The 18146-nt window shown below is 44.5% G+C and overlaps 1 protein-coding gene across 1 annotated transcript in view; it reads left to right on the top strand.

Annotated features, from left to right (window-relative positions):
• Window positions 1–18146, top strand: part of LOC137570503 (vesicle-associated membrane protein 2-like) — a 49831-nt gene that overhangs the window by 6673 nt on the left and 25012 nt on the right. Inside the window, exon 2 of the mRNA XM_068279177.1 lies at window positions 11613–11685. Coding sequence (XP_068135278.1) covers window positions 11613–11685 — 73 coding nt within the window. The remainder of the gene's footprint in view (window positions 1–11612; window positions 11686–18146) is intronic.

Genomic DNA, 18146 nt, shown 5'->3' on the forward strand with positions numbered 1-18146 from the left:
TACTAAACAGCCTGGCATTGAGTGCCTCATACTAAACAGCCTGGCATTGAGTGTAAAATACTAAATAGCCTGGCGTTGAGTGCCTCATACTAATAGCCTGGCGTTGAGTGCCTCATACTAAATAGCCTGGTGTTGATTGCCTCATACTAAACAGCCTGGCATTGAGTGCCTCATACTAATAGCCTGGCGTTGAATGCCTCATACTAAATAGCCTGGTGTTGATTGCCTCATAGTAAATAGCCTGGCATTGAGGCACTCTGTGCCAGGCTATTTAGTATACCATCACTGATATTTGGTCTGATGAAGTTAGTTGTATATGCTCACGAAACCCGTTGCCCTTGTGCAAAGAAACGTATGTTCTCTATCCATGAACTCAGTGAGGAGAAATCCCTCTGTATATGTGCACTCACCACAGATCTGCCCACAGCTGCACACTGTATTGTTAGGTTAGGGCTCAACTGATGTCGCCCATCTGAGATCAGGAGCTGATCCCCTTGGGTGACAGCGCTTGGCCAGGCTGCACACATGCATATCAGCTGTTTAGCTGATGACAGGCTGTGTTGCTATGCGGGCGGACGACAGAGGGATGATGAGTGGCACATGGGTGACATCACATGTCAGGTGGGGGAGTGAACAATGGGTTCGGCAGGGGTATCGGCATTGCTGGGCTTGGGTAGATCCATCTGGCAGATCCCTTGTGGGTTGGGCATCGCGGGTCATCAGGAGACATACACAAACCTAATTGTTGGCTGAGGCGGTCGGACCACTGTGGCAAAAATCTTAAAGTTTAAAATATATGTAAACATATACAAATAAGAAGTATGTTTCTTCCAGATTAAAATGAGCCATAAATTACTTTTCTCCTATGTTGCTGTCACTTACAGTAGGTAGTAGAAATCTGACATTACCGACAGGTTTTGGGCTAGTCCATCTCTCCATAGGGCATTCTCAGTATAGCCTTTATTCTCTGTAAAGATATTCCTTGAAAAACATTTATACAAAGATGCTGGCCAAGCAGGGATGCACGTGCAGCAGCGCGCACGATCTCCTGCTAGCCCCATAGAAGGCCAATCACGCCAATCAGCGTGGAGCGGTCCTGGGGCTGCCACCACATTCACGCCAATTGGCGTGGAGTGGTCGGCTAAGGAATAAAGAGACTCAGAGATTAGTCTTCCTGATTTTTTTTTTTACTTACCCGGGGCTTCCTCCAGCCCTATAAGCACGGATGTGTCCCTTGCCGTCCTCCTGCGATCTCCCATTCAGTTGCAATCTTCCTCGGTAAGCGGCTCAGTAACATCAGCAGCGGACCTTCTGCGCAAGCGCAGAAGGCCCTGGCTGACGTCACTCAGCCAGACTGAGTCCGACTGAGCCACGTACTGGGAGTTGAATGGGAGATTGCAGGAGGATGGCGAGGGTCACAGCCATGCTTATGGGGCTGGAGGAAGCCCCGGGTAAGTAAAAAAAAAGGCAGGAAGACTCATCTCTGACTCTCTTTAAAGAGGAACTGTCACGAAAATCTTAAAATTTAAAACACATACAAGTACATTTCTTCCAGAGTAAAATGAGCCATAAATTACTTTTCTCCTATGTTGCTGTTACTTACAGTAGGGTTGCTGTTACTTACAGTAGGGTTGCTGTTACTTACAGTAGGTAGTAGAAATCTGACAGATCCGACAGGTTTTCGGCTAGCCCATCTTTCCATAGAGGATTCTCAGCATGACCTTTATTCTTCATAAAGACATTCCCTGAAAACGATTTATACAAAGATGCTGAACAACGTCTCTGCTCACCATACACTTTTTGGGCAGTTGGACGGAGCAACTGCCATTCACTAAGTGCTTCTGAAAATAAAGAAACCCTGAGAACCCCCCATGAGGAGATGGGCAAGTGCAAAACCTGTCGGTTCTGCCAGATTTCTACTACCTACTGTACGTGACAGCAACATAGGAGACAAGTAATTTATGGCTCATTTTACTCTGGAAGAAATGTACATATCTGTATATGTTCACATATATTTTAAATTTTAAGATTTCAATGACAGTGGTCTTTAAACAGAATTGCTGAATTGTTGTTGGGCAGTGATGATGCACAAGGCGAGCAGCTCTAATGGCTTTGCCAATATCACACGAGTACATGAAGCGAACAGGAATAGGATTTTGAGAATTTAGATTGATCACTAGATACACAAGATAATTATAGATAACTGGGATGCTCTGATTTTCTCACTTCCCAGAGTCTGGCATCACAGTCAGAGGTAACCAGAGATATTTTTAGCATGGTTATTACACCTAACATGAAACATCTTCCTGCAGCGGGAGGGGCTTATCTCACTGAACTTTCCTAATAAACAAGCTAATCCAAATGTAATACAAAACAGATAAGAAGACACATGGAGGATTATTTGGAAAGTAACCAGATTTGTTAAACCCTCTGTGGCCATCCATGTCCATTTGTAAGTATATTTCCAGTCACAGAAATAGCATAGTGTTTTCCACATGGCTGGACTGAAACATAGTAGACTGATATTACTATTTTCATTGGATCCTCAGATTGCTGTATTGAGCTGTGTGCATATAATAATATTCATCACCTTAGGTGATTATTCTTCATTGTCTCAGGTGACAAGCAGATGTCCCACTGCAACTTGGCAATGACTATAACAATTGGCTGAGTATCATCTAATTTGGTGGACTGCTGAAGAGGTTCCCGTCCTGGAACCATTCCCACACCCATCAGTCCAGGTGCCCACACTGTCTAATGCAGGGATGTCAGTCTTTCAGGGCCATATCCAGGCCAGTGTTTAGGATGGACTGAGAAATGTGTTCTACTTGATGAACCACTCCTTTCCTGATTCAGTCCCATCACTTGGGTTGTGCTGGAGTTTGGCACTAGTGAAGGTCATGTCTCATGGAGAAGCATGTGATTTGTTTGATCAGCTGATACATTTGCTTTGATCACATCCTAGTTTAGCATATGGTCAGGACTTACATATTTATCACCTGACCACAAGTGATCACATGCTTCTCCATGAGTTCTCTTAGACATGACCCTCAAATGAGCTTCAAGTAGGTTGTAAAAAAAAGGAAAAAATGACAAAACAGAACAAAATGTGCCGTAGGCTAGGTTCACAGTGACCATTGTGTTCCTCGCCACAGCAGGAACGCAACAGATCAGGAAAGCGGTGCTGCACCCACGCATTGCATCATGTATTGTGAAACATACTGTCAATTAAAGGTATGCTTCACTGTCACTGTTAGCGTGCACATTTTGCAGTAACCCAGTGCATGCAGTGAGTTACGATGCCACAAAACAGAACAATATGCGCCATTATACCCCAATGCTCCCAACGCATTGTGAACATCGCATAGGTGTTGCATTGCAAAATCATTTTGTGGGGATCCTAAAAGAAAGTTTAGAATTTGGTTTCTCTTTTCAGGGAGCGCTGAGCATCATTGTTTACTGTATGGGGAGAGAACCTCTGCTGTGCTCCTGCAGTCTACTCACAGAGGCTAGTAATGGGACATGGGAGTATATTCAATAATCAAAGGGAAAATTGCTATGTGCAGACAGCGTGCTTATGCAAGTAACCTAGTGCAGCTAACGTTATGCACAAAGCACTTGCATTGCTAGCATAACACAGCTTGGAACCTCTGCATTCCCTACTGCCACAGCACTGGAAGCACCTGAGGGTGGCAGCACACTGATTCCCGCACATTGAAGAAGGGGCAGAGAGTGGCATTCTGGGAAGTTATTTCTACCTTTTAGAATTTCACATTTTAGAATGCATCCGCGGCGAAAACAGGCAAACTAAACATCTGTTATTTATTCAGTGGTATTTAGGACAATGTATGTCAAGTCTCCAGGTACCACCAACTCCCAGCCATTGTGTATAACTCCCGCAGTTCAGTGTTCACAGATACATCTTAGTCTTGGGTTTTTGTACAGGTTACATCTGTTCTTTATTCATAAAGGAAGGATGAGTTGTGGATGTGAAGCCTGCTCTGTTGATTGAATGTGTGAAGTCTCTTGTATTTAGCTAATGCAGGTGTGAAGTTTATTCCTGTCTCTCTCAGCTCTCAGCTTAGAAGAACAAAATTCTAATCTCTCCTGTATATTTATAGGCTAGTGAAGTCATGGTGTGTCTTTTACTATGTACAGACACCAGATAATTGTCCCTTGATCCAATCATTAAAGCCTCTTTCACTTATACTGAGCTTGTCAGTGGGGTTTGGCATGGGCAGCACATGCACACGGCCACAACACCCAAACCCCCATGCACGGCCCTGACCCCCGCGCACACACCATGCCCATCATGTCTGCTGCCTTAAGCCCGCACATGCGTGGCAGACATCCTTGACGCACAGACATAGAGAAACAGGAAGACACAAGGACAAGGAGATTACCGTATTTTTCGGACTATAAGACGCACTTTTTCTCTGCTAAAAATTGGGAGAAAAAGTTAGTGAGTCTTATAGTCCGAATGTCCAGTGTCTGTTCCCCTGTGTCCGCCATCAGCGCCTCTCCTTGTGTTCTCCTCCATGTTTGCCTCACTTTTTGGGGTCTTCAGGCCCTATGCCCTCATCCCTCCATTCCTCTGATGTCTGTGTCCCCCTTTCTATACCCATCTCTGTCCCTGTGCCCTCCCTCCCTGTGTGTTGTGTCCGGTCGCCCTTCCTATGCTGTCTCTTTACCAATGCGCATACATGCCCTCACTGCTCCCGGCTCGCTATTTATTAGGACGCTATAGTCTCGACGGCGGGACAAAGCAGGGAGCAGTGATGGCTGTGATTGGAGGTCTGGGGCAGCGCCCCCCTCCCCCGCCTGATTGGTCGTTTGCTCTGAAAGCTTTTGTCATTACATCGGATGCAAGCACACGGCTGCTGGATGCGTATGGTTTCGGGAAAGAGATGGCATAGAATGGGGAACACGGTCAAGAGGGACATGGACACGGGAGGACTGAAGAAGACACAGTGGGACGCATCAGAGGTGAGCGCCCAGCTGCTAGGCATGTATGCGCATCGGTAAAGAGACAGCATCGGAAGGGATACAGGATATTGAGGACAGGAGGGACATGACACAATACAGGGGGACAGAAGATACAGGGAGGCAGACATGGACAGAGACGGGCATAGGGAGGGAGACAGGACATTGAGGACAGGAGGGACATGACACAATACACGGGGACGGAAGATACAGGGAGGCAGACATGGACAGAGACGGGCATAGGGAGGGAGACAGGACATCGAGGACAGGAGGGACATGACACAATACACGGGGACGGAAGATACAGGGAGGCAGACATGGACAGAGACGGGCATAGGGAGGGAGACAGGACATCGAGGACAGGAGGGACATGACACAATACACGGGGACGGAAGATACAGGGAGGCAGACATGGACAGAGACGGGCATAGGGAGGGAGACAGGACATCGAGGACAGGAGGGACATGACACAATACACGGGGACGGAAGATACAGGGAGGCAGACATGGACAGAGACGGGCATAGGGAGGGAGACAGGACATCGAGGACAGGAGGGACATGACACAATACACGGGGACGGAAGATACAGGGAGGCAGACATGGACAGAGACGGGCATAGGGAGGGAGACAGGACATCGAGGACAGGAGGGACATGACACAATACACGGGGACGGAAGATACAGGGAGGCAGACATGGACAGAGACGGGCATAGGAAGGGGGACAGGACATTGAGGATAGGAGAGAGGAGGATGCAACGAGAAAGAAGATTCAGGGGAACAAAGTGAGGCAGAGATGAAGAAGCACACAGGAGGACAGAGACAAGAAAAAGGAGGGGGGACATCAGAAGACAGGGGGGACAAGGACAAAGGGGGGGGTGAAAGACAGAGGGGAACAGACACAGGGAGGCAGACATAGATGGGCACACAGATACAGAGACAAGGCATAGGATGGAGGATGAGAACACAGGGGGATACTGAACAAAGGGGGACAGGGGACACAAGAGGTACAAGGAGGGCACAAGGGGAACATAATAATTGAGGGGGGGGGAGGTCCATAAGATGCCCCTGCACCATGGACGCACCAAGTTTAGTATAATTTTTTTCTGCTTGTTTTTTATCCTCTAAACCTATGTGCGTCTTATGGTCCGGAGCATCTTATAGTCCGAAAAATACAGTATAATATAGGATGATTCCCTGAAATCTGGGATATGCTGTATGTTAAAACAGATGAGTAGTCTATTTCTATTGCCTGTCAGTGTTGTCTACTGGACAGCCTGTGGCAACAGACAGGGTTAATACAGTAATTACCCCTGTCATGCCAAAACAGGAAGTGCGACCATATTTATTTTTCAGCACCTTTTGCAGGAAGATACAAGAGATGACAGACAAGCAAATGTTCAACAGTATCTACAGTATATTAAACTTTTCACATACAGTATGTAGATACAAAGGGCTTGATTCACAAAGCCGTGCTAACTGTTAGCACGCTGGTGAAAAGCCCATTATCACGCCTAAACTTTTACGCGCGCAAAGTTTAACGCGCGCAACACCATTAAATCCTATGCAACGTTTCGCACGCACCAGACTTTGCGCACGAGTTTTTCCTTGAAAGCAGTGCTAACCTACTTAGTGCAATGCTTATCACGCCCAAAAGTCTTTAGGCATGCTAACTAGGTTAGCACCGCTTTGCGAATCAAGCCCAATATGTCTTTCTTGTCATTTTGTCCTGTTTGATTTTTGTTGTGCGTTTCTCAGTACTGTGCAGTGTGGTGTCTGTGGGTGATTCACCTGCCCGCTTGCTCTGTGCTGTCCAAGACATGCCTACAGCCAGTTAATTACTGCAGTAGAGATAATCAGCTTATTATATATACAAAATCTTCATGGGAACAATTTGATCAGGTGACAGATTTGTAAAGCTTTGCTCACACCTTGTGCTTTGGTCCCCTGAAACATTCACTTATAATCATTTCGTGTCACAGAACCCCATACAAACACTTTGCTTGGCTCTCAGCTGATTAGCCTGTTCTGCTGCGGGTGCCGAGTAAATTGGGCGTGAGATATTCCTGGTAGCAGAATATTGGTAATTTTACTGATGTTCTACTATCCCCGATTCCCCCGTAACCTAAACCTCACACTAACCCTGCACTACCAATACCTAACACTAGCCTCCCCTCTACCTACACTTAAAGAGGAACTCCAGTGAAAATAATGTAATAAAAAAGTGCTTCATTTTTACAATAATTATGTATAAATGATTTAGTCAGTGTTTGCCCATTGTACAATCTTTTAAATCCCTGATTTACATTCTGACATTTATTACATGGTGACAGTTTTACTCCTGGCAGGTGATGTAGCTGCTGCATGCTTTTTTGGCAGTTGGGAACAGCTGTAAACAGCTATTTCCCACAATGCAGCAAGGTTCACAGACAGGAAACTGCCAGGAGTACCACAGTCCTCAGAGTGTCTTGTGGGAGGGGTTTCACCACAATATCAGCCATACAGCGCCCCCTGATGGTCTGTTTGTGAAAAGGAATAGATTTCTCATGTAAAAAGGGGTATCGGCTACTGATTGGGATAAAGTTCAATTCTTGGTCAGAGTTTCTGGGGGTCAAGAGACATTAAATACTATGAGCAGATTGTGTAGGTAAACTCTCATACTACACGGAAGTGGTAAATATGGCCAGTCATTGGCCAATCAGAATTGAAGGTGTGTACCAGGCTTAAAAGTGGCCACACACGATACAATAAAATGATCCGATTTTACAGTAATTCGATAAAAGCGATCGTATCTCTCGAAAAAATCGAAAGCTTTTTTTTTAATTCGACTGAAAAATCCGATCGGATTTCTAGTTTTTTTCGATTAATCGATCCGGAATGCCAGATATTTCTTTTCAATCTATAATAAAGATTGTATGGTGTGTGTTGGGTTGTTAATTTATTAATATACACACCCTGGCAATTTTCTCTGAGTCATTTTTATCATAATTGGGGAAAAAATTAAACATACGTGTGTGGTACATTGGTCATATTTTTGAAATGTTACAGTCAGAAAAATTAATTGCAATTCTTAAATTGAACAGATATTTAAAAAATTGTATGGTGTGTGGCCACCTTAAGTCTAAGGGAGCGTTCACACTGCACGCGTTTCCAGCCGCGTTTTGGAAACGCGTGCAGGTGGCCGATACGCACGACATCAGACATTGCATAGAGTGCAATGTCTGATGTTCACACTGCATGCGTTCCGGACCTGTGTGGTCCGGGAACGCATGCTGCACGCAGATTTTGCTAAAACGCGTGGCTGTCTCATTCACTTTTCAGTGATGGGATCAGCCACGCAACGCACACAAACGCGGATGGCCATGCGTTCGTACGCGTTGCGGTCCGCACGCGTTCCACACGCATGGCCATCCGCATTTGTGATCTGAACGGGCCCTAAGTGCCTCGTCTCTGAAGCACTGGCTGTAATCAGGATGCATTACAGTTTCTTGTGTAGGCTAAAGCTGGAAGCAGAAGTGAATCATCATCACATGATTATGATCAACCAATTAAAAACCTTATCAAACAGATAACCTGCTTTTCCTGAATTGTCCTTGAGAAAAGTATTTATAGCATACCGTACATTCACCATCTGCAGATCTCCAAAACTGAGCCCAGAAGCTTGTGCTGAACCTGCAGGTCCACTTCAGAGATGGTTCATGACATGGAAATCATGCTGATTTGAATGCAGATTGTATGAAGCATTGAGTTGGGCACTACGTGGAAATTTTGACCTGTCTAATGCCAAGCTGCATGCAGTTTGCATGAAATATGTCAGCTGAAATTATTTGCATTTCATAATCAGATTATACTAGAATGCTCTTTCTCTTTTACATGGCTCATGTCAGGTCTCAGACTGCTTTTATATGCCTGTGGGGTGGGGTAGGAGGTGATGATGTCACCATATCGCCCCTCCCCCAGATCTTCTGAAAAGCATTTTCATTAGGGCTGGAACCCACTAGGGCAATTGCAATTGTGTTCTGCTAAAATTTGAAGCGCTGTAAACTGTACAGCGCTTCTGATTAGTGTTTTGTTGTTTTTTTTTGGGGGGGGGGATGAAAATAAACTGTATTATACTTACCAGGTGTCCCGATGTGCGGCTTCCCGTAAGTAGCCCCACCCCCTAATGGAAGAGGTCAAAGGTGCTTCTCTAGGACCAATCAGAGAAGCGCCTGTGACCTCTTCTGCTAGGGGGCGAAGCTATGGACGAAAGCCAGAAATACTGACACCTGGTAAGTATAATTAACTTTATTTTAAATTCAAACCGCAGGACCCTGATGTCTTCTGCAAAGTGACCAATGCACGATTTCAGTGGCCCAGCCTCCAAAAATGCCTTTGGGGAGGAAGAGTGATGCACACACACCACTCACCCTCTCCTATTCACAATACTGAAGGTAGGGTGTGGCTGTTACAGCCATAATCCCATCCGATAGTTGTAACCTACGATGGAGGTGTTCACACGGCAATGTTGCAGCTTTGTAGGATGTGGCATAAGTGCTGAGGGATGCATTGCTAGGGACTGCAAGGGGTGTGGTGAACAGATGAGTCCAACCACCTTCCAGGGGAGACAAAAAGTAGAGACGGGACACCAGGAGTCCAAAATGGTGTAGAATGTCGTGGGGATACATCAGTAAAAAGCAGTGTACAAAGGTATTCACAAAGGTGGGATGCAAGACCAGCAACCACAGTGTGATAGCCGGTGAGGAAAACCCGTCCTCACTCAGGTTCTTTAAATATTCAACCATACCAGTCACACTCCAGAAAGAACAAGGTATAGGAGTTCAACGAACTAACGGACACAGCCAGCCCCCCAAAAAACTTGGGAGCTTGACTGGCTTATCACTGGGATTGAGGAGGCGCTCCAAGTACAAATATGTTATTGTTGACATTGTAAATATAAAAACCATTTGGCTTACCTCTACCAAGAAGGGGCTAGGCCAGTGATGGCTAACCTTGGCACTCCAGCTGTGACAAAACTACAAATCCCATCATGCCTCTTCCTCCCCGAGTTATGCTTAGAGCTTTAAAGGGGCACTATGGTTAAATTCTTTGTTTTTTAGTCACTGTAATATTTGTAGGTGTATGTAGAGCATAGTAAGTTACATGTAATGAGGCAGGTGACATTTTTTTTACACCGACATACTGCTTGTTTACCTTTAGAGTCACGTTGGAAGATTTAGCTTACCGATGCGACTCAGAGCAATCCATTTAGTTGTAGGAGGCAGCTGTCCCTGCCGTTACTGGTTACCCCTCTGTGCTGCGCTGTTTAGATTGTCCCTAATCTCAACCGCACAATCGTGCAGTTACAGAAATCACCCATCCGCTGTAAAGAGCAGAATTTAATCTGCTGCGCAGACTGGAGTACATCATCCCTCCTCGGTGGGACGCAACTGCCATGTGAGGAGGAGCGCAGCATCACTGATGACGCTGCACAGCAAGGACCCCTGAAATATAAATGTAAAGGTAACCATAGAAACGGACAACAATAGGTGTCCGTTTCATTGCCAGCTTCGCTACAGGGGTCCTTGCTGCACAGCGTCATCAGTGATGCTGCGCTCCTCCTCACATGGCAGTTGCGTCCCACCGAGGAGGGATGATGTACTCCAGTCTGAGCAGCAGATTAAATTCTGCTCTTTACCGAGGATGGGTGATTTCTGTAACTGCACGATTGTGCGGTTGAGATTAGGGACAATCCAAACAGCGCAGCACAGAGGGGTAACCAGTAACGGCAGGGACAGCTGCCTCCTACAACTAAATAGATTGCTCTGAGTCGCGTCGGTAAGCTAAATCTTCCGACGTGACTCTAAAGGTAAACAAGCAGTATGTCGGTGTAAAAAAAAATGGCACCTGCCTCATTACATGTAACTTACTATGCTCTACATACACCTACAAATATTACAGTGACTAAAAAACAAAGAATTTAACCATAGTGCCCCTTTAAGAGTATTGCAATGCCTCATGTGACTTGTAGTTCTACCACAGCTGGAGTGCCAAGGTTAGCCATCACTGGGCTAGGCCAATAGAAATAAATGAATTTTAATAGAAACCAGAAACTTGGGTGATAATGCATTTTGCAGTACGCAGTCCGCTTCCTCAGGTCAAGTAACACAAAGTGTATTCAATGCAGAGTTAGTAAGCAGGGAGCGCCTATACTAGTGCTCACTAGCTAACTGCATGCAGTGCCTAATTTCAGAAATTTGAGCTATATGATATTAAGCTATGGAAAAAGGTGTGGCCCAAGGAACTGGAGGTGGTGTTTAAAAAGTTGGAAGCCTGGCGGGTGCAAAGAGGAGTAGAACATTCTGTATGGGAGACTAGTAGGTGTGATTTGACCCATGAAGTTGAGGGTGTCCGAAGGGAAGCATGAGGGAGGGTTTAACAGATGAAGGACCTTTTTTAGGCTAGCTCGTGTTGATGTAAAATAATTTGATTTGATTTTTTACCGTTAAAAATACTGTCTAAACAGAAATGGTCTTATATCATGATTTGTAAACTACAATCTTGAGCTTTCACCTTATAAGTAGTAATGAGACCTTATTGAAATTCATTTACCAGTGACTGAACATCTTATTTATTGTAAAATCTTACTTTAGGTCCAGTTCAGGAGGACTCCCACAAAGCACCAGCAACCGCAGATTGCTTCAAACTCAGGCCCAAGTCAATGAGGTAAGAAAAGTACACAGTACAAACTTTTACAGGCTACTAAGAAATTCATCAGTATGAAAGTGACTTAGCCCACCACAATGCTGCAGATAATGAGATATAATTAGGTAGTGCACATGCATTTTAGTTGCCTCCTGTGTGAGAAGGGGTCATATTCAGGATATATTATTGAGCTGAAAGTAACATGAGATATTTTATGAGTTAATGAGGTTAATAAATTAATTAGTTAATACATTAATATATAGCCAAATATTAGCCCCAGACTGAGGGCTTTAGGAGTTGGGGTTATTGGGACATTATCTACATTTATAGTAACCACAGGCAGGGAAGCATAAAGAGATGATGAAAAAATAACATATTTAGTGTTATTATTCAGATTAAAGGTGAGAGTGATATGGAGGCTGCCATATTTATTTCCTTGTAAACAGTGCCAGTTGCCTGACAGTCCTGTTGATCTTCTGGCATACGTAGTGTCTGAGTAAAAACCCTGAAACAAGCATTTGGCTAATTCAATAAAACCTGAGTTATCAGAGTTTGAGTACCTGATCATATGCTTGTTCATGGTCTATGGCTAAAAGTATTAGAGACACAGGATAAGGAGGATTACCAGGCAACTGGCATTGTTTAAAAAGAAATAAATATGGCAGCCTCCGTATCACTCTCACCTCGATTTCCCTTGTTTGAGGAAACAAGGTGGTATGAATGAGGAAACAGCAGACAGAAAGTTGTGAGGAGAGAAGAGAGTGTACATTGAAAAATGGTGCTGCCAAATTTTATTGCAGGGTGAAGCCGAAAGATAGCTCACCCTGCCGCAGCCAAACTCCCTCCGGCACTAAACACTATTCCCACTCTGAATTTTAGCAGGGGAGGTAATTTGGGCACCGCGTATTGCCAATGGCTAAATTGGCCAAATTACGTTTTTTGCAAACTTGAGCTCCAGCTATGGCTGGCACGCAGAATTAGTCCCTGAACAACATTATAGCTCTTAATCTATTTACGGTTTATGGCGCGCCCAAACCGCTGCTGCACCGAAGCTAGCAGTTTTAAGAAGAGAACCAGAGCCATAGTAGAACAGTTTTTATGTACACCACACCATAAATGTGCAACCCAGTCACAAGCAGTGACTAGATGCAGCTGTGCCTGACAGCTGTTTGGTGTCACCTAGGCTTCAGCAGAGAAAACAAGCGCTTAGTAGAGATAGAATTCAGAATTTCTGTGCTGGTCCAACACGTTGGAGGCAAAGGGGAGAAACAAGACAGGACAGTAGCTAGAGAGGGTGGTAGAGCCCAGAGAAGGTGTCTTGGCTTGAGTTAGTGACGTTATGACTGCTTGTTTGAATAAGAAAGACAAAATGGCAGTAGAGAGAGAGAGAGAGGATAAAAAATATGTTACAGCACTAATGAAAGATTAGGAGGGCCCTGGGATTAGGTGAAAGGAAATAGGGTCCTAAATACAGCTTTTTTTTTTTTCTTTTTTTTTTTTTTAATCCAAACCTAATCAGTATCCAACTTTTACTGGTAGGCTTATTTATTATTATTATTTTTATTTATATAGTGCCAGCCAGATGATATGAATACAGCAGCATGCGTGTGAGAGAAACAGCAGCTTGTGCATGAGGTGCTGGGCTACAATTAGATCCACAGCCAAAGACTGCAACAGTCAACAGAGGCAGTGTAAATTGCAGCCAGCAGGAACTTGGTTTGCAGACTAATCCCCCCAACAGAGTGGAAAGAAGCTCTGCAGGTTGTTTGTACTTTTCCAGCAGCTGTGACTATTGTCAGTTTCAGTGTCCCGGCCAGGGAGGCTGCTGAGCATATCATTGGAGAGATGAGGAAGCTGCAGGACTTCACATTGTGACTAACACCTCCAGCACATTCCAATTTCTTTATATTGAATTTCCTCATTATTTGAGGACACAAATACCAACCAGAAATCCGTTTATATTAGTTGAATATAAGGGTTGGGTGTTTTTCTGAATATTTTTTAGAAAATATCTCTATATGTAATAAGCCTACAGAATTCTGAATTAAGGTACTAACGGTAATCAGTTAACCACCCTGGCGTTCTGATAAGATCGCCAGGTAGGCTGCGGGAGGGTTTTTTTTTAAATTAAAAAAAAACTATTTCATGCAGCCAACTGAAAGTTGGCTGCATGAAAGCCCACTAGAGGGCGCTCCGGAGGCGTTCTTCCGATCGCCTCCGGCGCCCAGAATAAACAAGGAAGGCCGCAATGAGCGGCCTTCCTTGTTTTGCTTACACCGTCGCCATAGCGACGAGCGGAGTGACGTCATGGACGTCAGCCGACGTCCTGACGTCAGCGGCCTCCGATCCAGCCCTTAGCGCTGGCCGGAACTTTTTGTTCCGGCTACGCTGGGCTCAGGCGGCTGGGGGGACCCTCTTTCGCCGCTGCTCGCGGCGGATCGCCGCAGAGCGGCGGCGATCGGGCAGCACACGCGGCTGGCAAAGTGCCGGCTGCGTGTGCTGCTCTTTATTTGGTGCAAATCGGCCCAGCAGGGCCTGAGCGGCAGCCTCCGGCGGTGATGGACGAGCTGAGCTCGTCCATACCGCCAGGATGGTTAAAGGATACCCGAAGTGACATGTGACATGATGAGATAGACATAGGTATGTACAGTGCCTAGCACACTAATAACTATGCTGTGTTTCTTTTTTTTCTTTCTCTGCCTGAAAGAGTTAAATATCAGGTACGTAAGTGGCTGACTCAGTCCTGACTCAGACAGGAAGTGACTACAGTGTGATCCTCACTGATAAGAAATTCCAACTATAAACACTTTCCTAGCAGAAAATGGCTTCTGAGAGCAGGAAAGAGATAAAAAGGGTCAATAGATTTTAACTCTGGCATACTTCAATGAATGTGTCATTGAGCAAAAACAATAAAACAGTTAAAACTTAAAAAGGAGATTTAAACATAAAATAAAAAACCGTGGAATATTTTTATGTCATTTTTAGGGGAAGGAAGCTAGATAAAATCGTTTATTTCATTTGTTTATTTTCGCTTTGGGTGTCCTTTAAAGTTCAAATTTCTTTCACAAAATGCTACAACCAATAGTCTGTTCAGCTTCAAGTACTAAATCAAAGATACATACATACTGTAGGACAGTGTTGATAAATAATCATACATAGAATAAGATTAGCAATAACGCTGAAAAAATGATAAGATTGAACCCTTCCTAGTATTTCTTCACTGTGTGCGCCTCAAACAGGCTTGGGCAAGCCTAGTATTCAGTATAATCAGATATTCAATATAATCAGTTAAAGTTAAACTCTTGTCTTGTCCCTGACGACTTTGACTTGATATAAAAGCGACGTCTTGATACACACGCAAAAAAATGCGCCATGTCATCACACCTGAGCCGATGGTTCTTCTCCCTTTGATGCTGCAGGATTGTACTTAATCTGAGTGTAGGGACTGTACAATGTCACCTTTACGTGAAATCCTCAAAAGTAGACAAAAGTAGCTGTCATTGGATAAGTTCCTTGTTCAAGCCACACAAAAAAAGGTTTGGGTGAGCCAACAGATAGCAATGATCCTGTTAGTTAAAGTGAGTGGTTTTTTGTTTTTTGTTTTACATTTTTACTTTATACGGTACTTTGTACTAAATATTTTTTCTATAAATGTGTTTGGATAGTGGAATGAATCATCTGAGTTTCGATTAATCTTTATGGGGAAATTTGTTTTGATAGAGTGCTTTGGGTTACAACCATGTTTCTGGAACAAATTATCCTCGCAAACCGAAGTTCATACCTCATAGTTCAGTTTGGCATTTGCAGAAATATAACTTTTGTTGTGTGAATGCTTCATCCTACTACCAACGACTGAATCTGAGAGAGCCTGAGAGAATATGTATTATAAATTACTTTCCTCATAAGTTCCTGTCACTTACAGTACATAGTGACTAGTCCGTCCATCTCCTCAAGGGTTACCATTTGCCTAGTAATGATTGGACCCATTCACCCCCCTCTCCCCCACCCACCTCATCCCACCCACCAAGCTCATCATTGACTGGTACAAAACAAATTAGAAAATAATCCAGGCTGGTTTGGTGGAGCACTTCACGTGAAAAACTGACTCCAATGAATGCTTATGGGCCTGTTTCCACTAAATGTGATTTTTCTGATGCAGATTTTCCCATAGGCATTCATTGGAGTCAGCTTTCCTGCATCCAGAATCCGCATGTAGTGGAAACAGGCCCTTAGTGTGCGAATCACACACCTGAAACAAGCATGCACACATTTTTTGTCAGAAACATCTGATCTGCATGCTTATTCAGGGTCCATGGCTTAAAGTATTAAAAGCAGAGGAACAGCAGTACAGCCAGGCAACTGGTAATATTTAAAATGAAATAAATATGTCAGCCTCTATATCCCTCTCACTTAAGGTTCCCTTTAAGTGTGATGGATGGCTTCATTGACCAACAGAAGACTTCAGGAACGTAACCTACTTTACTTGCAGTTACACTACCTGACTCAGGGGGGCAGTAATAGTCATACTAGCCACAGCAGGTGCTAGTGGGACCAGGAGCTCTAGTGTGTCTCTGACATGCTTGTGCTATGAGTAGACTATACATCTATGCACTGCTTAAAGGGGAACTTCAGCCTAAACAAACATACTGTCATTAAGTTACATACGTTATGTTAATTAAAATAGGTAATATAATCTCTTACCCACCCTGTTTTAAAAGAACAGGCAAATGTTTGTGATTTCATGGGGGCACCCATATTTTTCATGGGGGCAGCCATCTTTTTAGTTGAAAGGAGGTGACAAGGAACATGAGACATAGTTCCAACTGTCCTGTGTCCTGATCACACCTCCCAGCTGCGTGCACTAGGAGAACACCAACATCAGAAATCCCATCATGCTTTGCACAGCATCAGGGGAAAAATGCCCTGGCAGCTTTCTTCTGTGCAATTAAAAATGAGGCTTGGATATGAAGAACAAAGTTCTGATGCTGTGAAACTGAGTAGATTTTTAGTCTGGAGGTTCACTTTAATGTAACTGCACATTGTCATGTTCACTCATACAGTATCCATAGGTGGAGGAAGAGGTGTGTCATTGCTTATGTGTGCCCAGGGCTGGGTACCTGTGAGGCACTCTCTGCTAGAACTGCTGAAGTTTTACACATATTGGGGGATATTAACTAAGTAGTGGTAAAAAAAGAGGAACAATTAAGACTGGTCTCTGGGCTGCCTTTTAGGCAATAATAATTAAGCAGAAGGCCAGTTCACTGTAAATACACATTCAGTGGCTCTTCTGTTGGATCTATTGTTCCTGGCAAGTTCTGTTAGGTTTCCTGTCCTGTCACATTATATTGTTTGGTCATTTGCACATCCACATGGCCTGAGGTGCAATTAGCGCAACCACAATACCTAAATAACGAACACATTGCTAGCGTAAGTCGTGTACGTCCATGAAATTTCTGCCTTCATATCCGGGGGCATAGCAATAGGGGTGCAGTCCAGAGGTAACCACTGCATCGGGGCACTTGGGCCAGAGGGGCACCGAAGGGCCCTCCCTCAACTACAGTATTAGCTCTTTATTGGTCCTGTGCTGGTAATAATCACTTCTATAGATACTTTGAATAGTAGTAATCATTAACAAACTGTTCCCAATCCCCTTCTTGCCCCTCTGACACTGTGGTTGTCCTTGGTGGGTTTTGGTGCACCGTATCAATTGTTATGTATAGAGTGCATGAAGGCCCCAATGTAAAACTTGCATCGGGGCCCACAGCTCCTTAGCTATGCGACTGATTCATACTGATTATCTTATTGGACATTTTGTCACATGGTTTGAATGATGGTAATTCCAAACTGCTCTTGATGATATTTCATTTTCTTAACACTAGATGGCAATAAAAGTCACCAAATCGTAAAAGAAAGCCAAGCTTCTCATATGTGAACATTGCCTTGTCCCTGACAGTAAGGCTGGGTTTCTCCTAGGGCAGGGCTTTTCAACCTGTGGTACTTTGCTGTTGGCCAGGTGGTACACCTCAGGTTTGCCTGCCACTTGTCCTGGTCCCATCTTGCCTCCACAAAGTTCAGCTCCCCCACGCTCGCTCCTCGCTGTGCTGCCCTGTGGCATACTTCAGAACTCCGATCAGTGGTGAAGAGACAGCCAGGCGAATGGTGCATAGTGTCAGTCGGGTTACTGCTGATCTGAGGTCTGAACGATTCTGCAGGGCAGCACAGCGATGACCTGGGGGCTAAAGGGGCTTCCCTATTCCTCCACAGTAGAGAAGATCTAGTGATAGGACACCCAAAGATCTCCTTGTCAGCATACCCGCATACGCAGTAGCAGCTCTCCGCTTGAATTCTGGTGGAAACAGCCGAGCATGATTGGGTGTGCTTTACTGCGCAGGCACACGGGTGGTACTTGTACATTTTCAGGTGATAAAAGTGGTACAATTAGTGAAGAGATTGAAAAGCCCTGTCCTAGGGTACCGCGTCCT

The sequence above is a fragment of the Hyperolius riggenbachi genome, chromosome 4 (genome assembly GCF_040937935.1).
Source record: "Hyperolius riggenbachi isolate aHypRig1 chromosome 4, aHypRig1.pri, whole genome shotgun sequence".
NCBI lineage: Eukaryota > Metazoa > Chordata > Amphibia > Anura > Hyperoliidae > Hyperolius > Hyperolius riggenbachi.